The 11,518-nt window shown below is 41.6% G+C and overlaps 1 protein-coding gene across 1 annotated transcript in view; it reads right to left on the minus strand.

Moving 5' to 3' along the window:
• Nucleotides 1-11,518, minus strand: part of GRM1 (glutamate metabotropic receptor 1) — a 354,804-nt gene that overhangs the window by 43,311 nt on the left and 299,975 nt on the right. The window contains exon 7 of the mRNA XM_006024232.2: nt 8,262-9,192. Coding sequence (XP_006024294.1) covers nt 8,262-9,192 — 931 coding nt within the window. The remainder of the gene's footprint in view (nt 1-8,261; nt 9,193-11,518) is intronic.

Raw genomic sequence — 11,518 nt, forward strand, 5'->3', positions numbered from 1 at the left:
CATAGTGGCCTTCCTCTGTCACATTGGTCCTGTTCCTAAGATCTTTTAAGCATATATATTTTCCAACTATTTCCCTGCTGTTGTAGAGGCAGAGCATTGGCAGCACCATCACATCCCTTACTTTTACTTCTGACATGTTATAAGATTTTTTTGGTATTCTGGGTTACCAAAATAAAATAGTGCCTTGTAACTGCATGTGAAAGTTTGAAGCAGCGATTTTGGGAATTCCTTGGGTCACCCAAGAATGGTCCAAGCTGCACCTTCCAGTACCATATTCCTATGGACTTAAGTTTCTTTAATTTTGGGACAATCCTATCCTGTTATTCCCTCTATCATTCAATAACAGGAAAAAAAATGAAGGAGGCAAGGAAGGAGTGGGGGCTTTGGATTCCTTGTGTTTTGTGAACAGCAAAGTCCATGGAATCATAGGAAAGTAGAACTGGAAGGGAGCCCATGAGTTCATCTAGTCCAGCTCCCTGCTCAAGGCAGGATCATCCCTGACCAGGAACAGCAAGGATTTTTGCCTCCCTAGGCAAATTAAAATTTCCACCCTCCTTTGTAACATACCTAGGGCCTGGTGAGGGTGGGCACCAGACAGAGTCCCAGAGTGGCAGTTTGGCAGTGTCAGAGCTGCCCTGCTCAATTCTGCACATGCCTAGACTCCCAAGGTGCCCCTCAATGAGCATGTGGGAGGTGTGTGCATACAGTTTTTCCTGCCCCCTTTAATTTGTTGCCCTAACTTGCTGCTTGTGCTGCCTAGCTGTTTAGACTGGCCCTGTCCCTAACTAAACCATCCCAACCAAGTGTCTCTTCAACCTGCTTTTGAAAAATCCAGGGATGGGGATACCACATCTTATCTAGGTAGCCTGTTCCAATGTTTAAATCGCCCTCATAATTAAACTCATCCCCCCCAAAAATGCCTCACAAATACTCACTACTGACCTGGATGAAATCGCAACTCCAGAAAGTACAGTAAATTTAAAAGAGAAAAGAGAAAAACTGACCTGAAAACATAGCATATCATCTTTGTTTCTAGATGAAGCCCACAGAGATGATATAGACAGTTATATATATATACACCTGTCTGGTGTATACAGTTAATGCTACGTTCTAGTACTGATACTCTGAGTGCTACTTAAGTTTACATGTATCCCCCTGAAGTCAGTTAGACACTCTGTGGAGAAAGGTACCATTCAACACAAACAAGGGTAACAGCCTGCCCTTAATGTCTACGACTATAAACATACAACAGTAATAGTGTTTGTCATTACTGATATATGTTTGTTACCATTCTTCTGAATTTTGGTTGTATAATACAGCAGAAACTATTAGAGCATTCTGCAACTGGAAAGGAACTATGGAAATTTGCTATGAAACAAATAAAAGGCAGGTGATCTTGACCAACTGTTGAAAAATGTAAAAGTAGCAATTTATATCCTAGCACAAAGAGCAGGGGTAGTAGCTTGGAATAACATAAGTGAAACTGGAAATTGGAAAATGATGAGACAGGCTCCAGAGTTTACTGTTTATTCCTAACCACCCAGCATTCTTCAGTAGTTGGCCTTCATATCAGTGCTAGATCAGATTTTGGCATGGAATCTTATCTGTGTAACTAAATGCTTATTTTATTAATTTATAATGTGCAAAAATGGTGTCTTTCTTGGGCACGGGAATCCTTCACAGCAACTTTAAAGTCATCACATCGGAAGACTGAGCCAGCAGCTAGGCCACAAAAACAGGTACTAATTAACCTATCCAATCCTGTTGACTTAAGTCCCTATAAAAAACAGTCTTTCATATGTCTCTCCATCCCCAAATAGCTGAGTAAAGACATGGGCCTTGTAGCATGCCCTCAAGTAATTGTGAGGTGACTGGCATGTGTGGATGGAAGAGAGAGATGACAAAAGTTTGAGACAGCAGTTTAGACTCCAAAGCAAAAGGTCCTACCTTCTTTTACACTGCATGAGTTCCCAAACCATTCCAGACTCTACCATTAATAACCAAAAGGTGCCTATACATGTGATCAGGATGGCAGGGGAAGGGCGGGAGGGAGAGGGCGTTTTAATTAAAACAGTTCCTGGAGAGCCTCTTTATTTAAAACACCTTATCATCATGAGCATTAAGTCCCCACAGGTTTAAAAATGGCTGCAGGATGCTTTGTCTAGACCTCATTCAATGAGGTTTAGATAAAGCGTCCCAGCAACCATTTTTAAATCTGCAGGGGTTTATATACATGACAGTGACGCCACACTGGAGCATTCTAATTAGAACATAGACCAGCATGTGTATAGGCAGCCAAAGTTTCAAGTATCCTTCAAACATCAACAGGCAACCAGCAAAGGACTAGTGTGATTCCACTGAGATCCATCACTTAAGGAGGCAAGCTGATGGCTGTGAACTAGCTTTACTCTCTAAACTGATTTAAAGTATAGCAACCCAAAGTAGATCACATAGTAATGGGCTTGTCTTGAAATGATAAAGGACTGGATGACAATAGCAACATCCAAAAATAAATGAATCAATATTTCATAGCTAGACAAAGGTGGAAAAGGCCTTCCATGAAATTGCTATCCTCTAATAGCAATAGCTGAATGGTCACTCGCATCTTCTAACTCTAAACAGCCACCCACAGCTTCAATAAAAGGAGCAAATATCTCTCCGAATCTCTCCTGATGGAGCTGTTCTAAACAGCTTGTATAAATAAGTATTCCTTACTTTGTTGTAAGGAATTGTATAAATAAGTATTCCTTTATTCAGAAGGAGTCAGAGAATGGAAGAGTGACAAGTCAAACAGGTCTGTGGTCAGCATGCTTGCCTCCAATGTGTGAGATCCAGATTCAAGACCCTGGTCCAAATCAAGCAGGGCAGAAACTTGAAAACAGATCTCCCATGCCCCCAACTGAATGCTCTGACCGCTGGATGAATGAGCCTTCTGGGGAGGCTCCATCCTTCCACCCACCAGCCAGAAGATCCGTTCCAGGACAAGAGAAGTTTTCTCAGTGAAACGATACATTTCCAGGAAAAGTTTCATGCCAGCAACATTTTCTGGTGAAAAAATGTTAAATTCAAAAGTTCCCAGACAGCTTAACTTCTGTGAGAGCCAGTGACTTCCACTTAGCTAGAGATAGCATAATGTTCATCCTTTCTAGGTCCCACCCACAGAAGCAGACAGCTCAGCCTAAATTATAAAGATAATATTCCTTTATTTTTAGATTAAGATGATGGTTGCTATTGAGCTATTTATTTGCACTGGAAAGCTCAATTTAGATCCAACAGATGTTTTTCAATGTGGTTTTTACTTTCTTATACAGCAGGGTTGAAAATAACAGAAGAGGTTCAATTAACTAATGGTGCCTTTGTGAACAGACTTTCCTGGTTGATTTGTCTGGTCTAGATTAAAAAGCAGAAGGAGAGAAGTTTGTCTTGGCTTACTCCCAAAGCTGCACCAGTTTAAACTAAAGATTTTAATTCAAAATGATTTTGTTTAATTCTGCGTGTGGACACTTTTATATGAATTATACCTAGCTTACATCAGTTCAGCTTCTGCTTGTAAATTAATTTCCACTCATCAAGCTGCATTGACTTACAGCTATTTAGTTAAATCATTTAACCATATTTTCTTGTATACCACATGACCCTCAAACAAGACATGCCTTGTTTTGGAAAGGAAGAATAAAAAAAAAAGATTTTTCCAGAGTCAAGGCTGCAGGTTGCTGCTCAGCCAAAACCTACTGCCAATTCAGCAGCAACTGTGAAAAGTAAAAAATGAACTGGGTGTGTTGACACATTTAATGCACGTTAGAAAATGAACCTTTTCTAAAGTGCATTAAATTTAATACCTCCAATTTCAGGTACTAAATTAATGTCTATTAGGCTGCACTAGTGTGCAGTAGCACATTTGCATGCTTTTTTGTGATGCTTAATGCATAGTAGAGCGTTTTACTATGCATTAGTGTGATGTCACAGTTTTTTGTGTGACACTTTAACGAGCAGTAAAATATTCTACTGCACATTAAAGCACATGTAGGTGCTCCCACTGTAAAGTTCAAGACTAGACTCCACCCTCCTCCCACTGGATGGGTGAAGAAGAGCTCCAGCAGCCATTGCAGCATTCCTGTTCTTCAATTCCACCAGAAAAATCATCATCCTTACTTAAGATGTGCACCCCCATTTTGGAGGGCTGATTTTTTGGGGGAAAGGTACATGTAGTAAGCAAGTAAATACAGTACATTAAATAGTTAAACAATCATTCTTAGAGAAAGGAATTGGATTTGACTGCTTTAGTGGATGGGAAAGGCAATGTGTATAAGGAAATGAGAAGAAACATAGAAAAGTGAAAAAAATGGAGGAGAGAATAAACAATGGAAAAAACAAGAAAAAAGACAGGAAAGCACTACTAACAAACAGTCCCTCCAAAAAACAGTGCTTCTTGCCTTCTGCCCAAGGCTGGCAATGACAAGATCAGGAAACAGAGTAAGTGAGCATTAGAGAACAGAATTAGCAGAGCAGAGTTAGAAACATGGGCAGATCCAAAGTGGTAAAGGAGTGTGATTTCCCCTCCCATGGGCTGTGCCACAAAAGGTTTTGGTGTGGAGTCTGGCTAGAGGCCCCACTCTTGTATGGAGCTCTGGGGGAAAATGATTCTGCCATCCCCTGCCCCCTCCATTTCCCTGCTTCTGAGTTCAGCAAGAAAGGCAAAAGGCAGTGTTTACCCCTTGGGCTTGGAGCCATGCAAAGGCAGGGACTCTTGCCAGACCTGCTCCAATCAGTTGGTGAGCTCATTGGTCATGCAGAGCCCATACTGACCAGGCAGTGAGCTCTGAGCTCACTGAGCCTGCACAACACAGCCAAAGTGGTCATAACCCCGTGCTCAATATGCATGGTCAGGGTGCTATGGATCTGGGCCTTAATCATGCTTCTAGATTGAATTTCAGTTTCAAAACTCTTTATGAGAAGACTTCTCGTATACATTCAAATTATATTTCTGTAAACCTCCAGCAAACTTTTTGGTTGTATGCAGTATTGCCACCTTCTTTGTATAACTGGATCCAGAGAGCTGCGGTACTTTGTTCCCTCTTTAAGCCCATTGGCCATTTATAGATGTTACATTTTTCTAGACTTAATCCAGACTACAACCATCATTATGCACATGTGGATGTCTGTAGTCCAAATTGAAATTGGCTCCACTCTGAATTAAGTAATCCTCATTGCATGAGGATTAAAGTTAATGCAGACTAGGACAGTCAGAACTTGGGAATTTAAACTGTATTAATTAATATAAACATGTATATATGGCATGTATCTAGGGCTTGCTGTTGTTAGTGCCCACCACCAGGTGCACAAAGTGAGCTCTCTGCCGTCTCTACTGCACAAATGCAGAAATGCACAAAAACCTCCCTGATGGTCAACGATCATCTATTAACCCTTAATTTGAATTGAAATTTGAAATGAACTGTGTGATGCAAATCAGTAAACATAGTTTAGAAAACAGTGAGCACATCTACAAACAGCCATTATGCTCCCATTTCTCTGCTAACATAAATTAAGGAGGCAGCCATAGCCTATCAAGATGTTGAGTTCAGAGTTTTGAATTCTCATGTGTAAAAGATTCAGAAACCTGACTCTGGACATAATATAGAATGCATATTAACAAGCTAATGAACACTGAGCTCAGAACACAGCTTAAAAGTGCTATGAGGGCTTTTTGTTCTATATTACTGCACACATGCTGGGCAGAAAGGAACTAAAATGTCAAGTGATGCTTATTAAAATATATGCAACAAACAATTGCCAGAAAACTTGGCTAAAATAAGCCGTTTTATTAGGTGCAATTGCAGTGCAATGTATTTTCTAATGAGAAGAAAATTTTCTTTATGTGCTTTGTTCTAAATCTTCTTTATAAACTGTAAATATATTTCTTTTCAACATCTATATTCCTTATCAATCCCTTTATGCTCCAAGACTATTATTAGGCAAGAAGAAAGTCACGCTACACACAACGAAGTAGTTGCTGAGGTTGTTCATGGTGCAAGACACAAAACAGCCCATTTTCAAGCAGCTGAGCAAGACGCTGGACTTGTAAATCTCAAAACTGAATTTTGGTCTTCTCTCTTGAGAAGATCAAAATTCTGATCTAAGTTTCACTGAGTCTGTGAGAGCTGGACAGACCACATCTCCCTACATGGTCTTTTTGGCTCTAGGATTTTGGAGAGAGGAGTGCAGATGGTGTGGCATATCATCATCACATATAACACAACACTATTTTCCTCCAATTAGAGAGAAACTACTATACTAGCACTATGTCATTCAGTTTAAGATCAAAGCAAACAAATATATAACTATTGGAAGGTACGCTAATCTCCGATATTATATATAAGCTTTTTAAAAAGCACAACAAACTAGGCAAAAATAGTCAAAAGATACAGATTAGTACAACAAACTGTAGCCTTCCTGAGCATCTTGACAGTGCCTCCAATACTTCACAGTCAGTCATTTCTATACCTGAGTTAATATTACAACACCTGGGCTAAGGTTTTCAGCCAGAATTAAAAACAGTCTACACTACAGGCTGTGAAATAGGAGACAGACCTAACCAGGAACAATTAACAGGTAGCAATATTGTAGAAGAAAGGATAGTTTGAATAGTGGATCCTTAAGACCATTAAAAATGACAGAGGGTCCTTAACACCTGTACAATGGAGAGAGATTAGTCGGAATCAAGTACATGATAATGAGTTGTGAAGACAATTGACTCTCTCAGTCCTGCCTGAATAGAAATGACATTGCCCCTCCCATGGTCTTGGTTTTAAAGTTGGGGTGGAGCAGGAATCAAAGTGGGGTGCAACTGTACCACTGCAATCCCCTGGATTTGCCCCATCTCCCTGTCTTCAAGGAACACATGAATATGACGTATAGTGGTCAGTATTTTGATACAATCTAGAATACACCTCTCTGCAAGATAGGCTCCTATAAATTGACTTTTTTTTTTTTGCATAATTTGGGACTTGATGTCTCTTTTGGGTCCTCACTGGCTTTATGAGTTGTGAGCTCCTGGTATTCGTGCTTACTCTACATTCTACCTCCTGCCTTATAGTAAAATAGAAAGTAGTAAAGAATATGAAGGCAAAATTGATCACAGCAAGAGTTTTACATGGTATTATTTATCTCTTGCTCCTCTCCCTGTATCTTAAAGTGATAGGAAATGTTTCCTGCACAAAGTAAAGTGAAACCAACAGGAAGATTGGTTGTTAAACATACACTTTGTTCAACACAGATAAAAGATTTGAAATTAATTGAAATGTAATGCTAACAAAGAGCTCAGAAATATGGACTCTACCTCTGCTGCTTCCTATTTTCTTCTGACATTGTGTCCACGGCTATGAAATGTTCTAACCATTACAATTCTGACAACAGCACTAAGTCTGTGCCTAGCACTGTGGTTGTTCTTTAAAGAACTACTGTGCTATTAACAAAGGAATAAGAAAATGAGTCCTAGTCTTTAGACAGCTGCTCACAGGGAGTTGTCGCTTGAAGTAACAGTTTCTTTCTCTGCTGCAGCTTGGTTATTTTCCATTATAAGTGAGGAGAAGAATATACTCAAGTTAATTATGAATGCAAGACTATTGCCATGATCATTCAACCCCCGTGAATCTTTGCATCAAACACTGGACTTGGGAATAAGGCCTTCTCAAACTAACCATGCTGGTCACTGAAAATATTGCCCCTTAGACTGTATTTTAATTTCAACACACAAACAATATGAGGGGTGTGCTTTGACAACAATTAATAACAGTTTCACAAAAGGCTACCTTACTTCCACACACAGACTCCAGTGGCCCTTTGACAGGTATGTGCGACTTACAACCACTCAACCACAGATTTCTGGTCCATTATCCAGGAGAAATACACTTGCAACCTCAGTTTGGACAGTAATGCAGAACAACTTCAAATGGGTATGTTAGACTCCAGTCACATGCACTGAGAGGTGGGGGAAGCTGAAAATGGAGCTTCGATTACTCTGCTGCTGACAGACCTGCCCCAAAGGGGGGTTACACACGAAAGCAACCTTCAGAATGAAAGAACCAGAGACAGTGGGCTGCTGACCATTTGGCATCTACCCCATTCCCCTTCCCCTCCTTTTTGCGTCACACAACATGACATTGTATTACATACCTTATTAGAAATGAAGCAATCTACTGCAGGCCAGTATTGGAAAATGGGACAGACAGGGAGAGAAAGACAGACATGTATACATTACTCACTTCGGATTTCCAACCCCCGGCTTCTTTCTTCGGAATATGCTGAGGAAAGCGTTGGACCTGCAGGGTGCCTTGCCATCCCCAACATGCATACGCACCACATCCGAGGTGGTGAAGGCACTGCGGACATTCCTCTCCGGCTTGGCGATGATGATGTACATCTTGGGAGTGAACATGCACCCCAAGGCCACTGTTACACTGAGGCTCACAGCAAAGCAGGTGGTGATGATCTTGTAGTTGCTCCCGAAGTAAATAGGGACAAAGGCCAGCCAGATGATACAAGTGGTGTACATGGTGAAGGCAATGTACTTGGCTTCATTGAAATTGGCGGGCACGTTGCGAGTCTTGAAGGCATAATAGGTGCAGCTCATAATGAGGAGTCCATTGTAGCCCACTGGGGCCACCACACCTAGATTGCTGGTGTTGCAGATCAGGTAGACTTCCTTGATGCTGGGGTAGGAGAGGATGGGCATAGGGGGCTCCATGATGATCAGTGTGACCACCAGTGTCAGCTGCACACTTATCAAAATAGAAGCAATGAGCACCTGTGCCCAAGCACTCATGAAACGTGGCTTGCGGGTGCAAATCTTTTTCTTGCTTCCTGCCAGGATACGTGCAATGCGGTTGGTTTTGGTCACAAGGGCAGAGTAGCACATGGCAGAGGAAAGGCCCACCAAAAGGCGCTGGAGGTAGCAGGAAGTGATAGTGGGCTTAGCTATAAGGGTGAAGGGGCAAATGTAACCCATAAAGATGCCAGCAAGTATAATGTAGCAGAGCTCCCGACTGGAGGATTTGACAACAGGGGTGTCCCTGTAGAGCACAAAGATAAGGGTGACAAACATGGTGACCAGGATCCCCAGGCAGGAGAAGACCACAGCCACAATAGACTCTATATTGCTCCACTGGAGATACTTTACAGGGATGGGTTCACAGCCTGCAGTGTACAGAAAAGAAACACAGTGTTAGGAGGCTACTTGCTGGTTGGATAAACAGCTTCTCTGGGGAACCTACAGCACAAATGTCGGTGAATGTATATGTGGTATGAGATAGATTCTTTTACAGGGGAGTGAACTAGAGCACAGAAAGGTTAAGACTAAAGATATTTCAAAAGCATCAAATTTTGAGTGTCCCAATTAAGGTTTGCTCAGGGCACCCAAGCATAGAGACTGAAATTAGTGGATATTTTTTATATAAGAGTTTTGTCTAAGTGTCTTGTCAGACAGAGTTGGGAACAGCACTCAGAGCTCCTTGCTGCTAAGCCCAACATGTGATCCTAATTAAGCAGCAAAGTGTCAGGTATTGACAGTTAAGGACAGAGATGGCAAGACCTCATGGGTTGTTCAAGGTTTCCAATACTACACACTAATTTTGTTTGTTTGTTTGTTTGTTTGTAAAACAAGTATAATTGGACTCTTGGGTTTTTCCAAGGGTAACTGTTTCAGAAGAAGAACAACAACAACAGGATCGATAAAGAGAAGTCCCCTCCCCCTGTGCAAGCCAAAGCTAGACTGGAACGACCGTGTGTTCCTCGTGAATAACCTATTTGGTATATTTTCAATAGCATTCTTCTCTCTGCAGTTTTCCTTCTTTATATTGCCTGGATTTTGGTTTATTGTCTCTGCTTTATTTTTCGCTCTATATTTTTATTAAGACATTTTCCTCTTTATGCTTCTTTTCTACATTCTCTTCTAATGATAACAGCAATTTAATGACATTTTAAAAAACACCACTGTACGTATGGATATGAAAATAGCCATAAAGGATATCACCTATTCCCAGAAACAGCATGCAGTGTAAGCAGCTAAAACCCACTAGGCTCAATGTCAACAAGCAATTCACAAGTAAATTAAATTTAAAGTTTTTGGCCACTGTCCTAGTTGGCCTGTGGGTTCCATGACAATATAAACATTATAATAAAAACAGAAAACTTCAGGTACATTAAAAACGTTAAGGTTGTAAAGTTCAGTGCTCAAAACCTTAATTCTGGCATTTCCTAAGTTTTTCATATCTGATTTTGCAATCTTAATGTCTTCTTCTATGCATTTTTTTGTATTTTTATAGGTAAAAAATATCCCCAGAAATTCCAGCATGTGGCTTCGTTTTGACACCTGCAAGGTTGAAGCCTTCAAATCCACAGCACAGACCTCTCAATCTCAGCAAGTAGGTGACAGTGGTAGGAAGGTAACATTTTTGTGTGTGGATCTGCCACTGGCAGAGAACGATCCACCGCCTGCACCAGTGTTTGCTGAGAGCAGAGGAATGTTGAGACTCAGGCATCATGAGATTGAATCCTGGTTCTAAGGGGAGCAAGCATAATGTCACAAACCCCTCCCGTGCATATCTCCCCCACAACCCCATTATTTACTGTCTCTCTGTTTTTGTTCTAGCCTCAACTCTCCCAGTGCAGTTCCTCTTCCCTACTGTCCTTTAACTACCATGTCCATGTTCTGGTCCCCATCCATATCCTAGCTCCATATTCCAGTCCCAGATACTCTCCCACTCAGCCCCTCATCCCACTGTCAGTGGGTACATACAAAAGTTAATTTAGTTAACTATAACTGATCTTAGGGTGATATAAGTGTCTCTGTGCGCAAACATTTGCTGGGCTTAGGTTGCTCAAACAATGGTGCACTGGATCTAAAGTTGGTTCTCACCAGCTAAGAACTAACTTTAGATTGGCATGCAAGCTTAGCAAATGCTTGCATGCATTCCCATCACAGCCCTAGGGCTGGGAAAACCCAGATACTCTCTGGGGCTGTGCTCTTTTTATGCCACACCCCTATTCTGTTCAGGCTCTTCCCACGACCCCATACTAGCTCCTCTTGATACTGGGAAGTCTCTCTCCACAAACCCACCAACACCCTCCCACAGACCCACCAGGCCCCCTGGACCTGCCAACACCCCCCACATCCACCAACCTCCCACTCTACAATTTACTTGCCTCTGGCTGTCCATGCCTCCTCCTAGCCAGTGGCAAACACTTGTATATGGTGATCCGGACTCAGGTTTAGGTGGGTTGAACTAAGCAGCCTAAACCTCAGCCAGGTCCCACAAACGCTTGTTCACACTCAGTATCTCAATTCCACTCACTTAACTTAATTTCCTCTTTACCACTACCACTGGCCCACTTCCTTGTACCCAAGTTAAAAATGTTTTTTTCCCCCTTTTCCTCTCTTTCTGGCCTCCAGAACAGAATCAGTGCACCGAGGACACAGAGGCAGCATTTGCTCTGTTCTCAGTTCAGCTGCACAGCTCTTCCG

The sequence above is a fragment of the Alligator sinensis genome, unplaced genomic scaffold (genome assembly GCF_000455745.1).
Source record: "Alligator sinensis unplaced genomic scaffold, ASM45574v1 scaffold153_1, whole genome shotgun sequence".
Lineage (NCBI taxonomy): Eukaryota > Metazoa > Chordata > Crocodylia > Alligatoridae > Alligator > Alligator sinensis.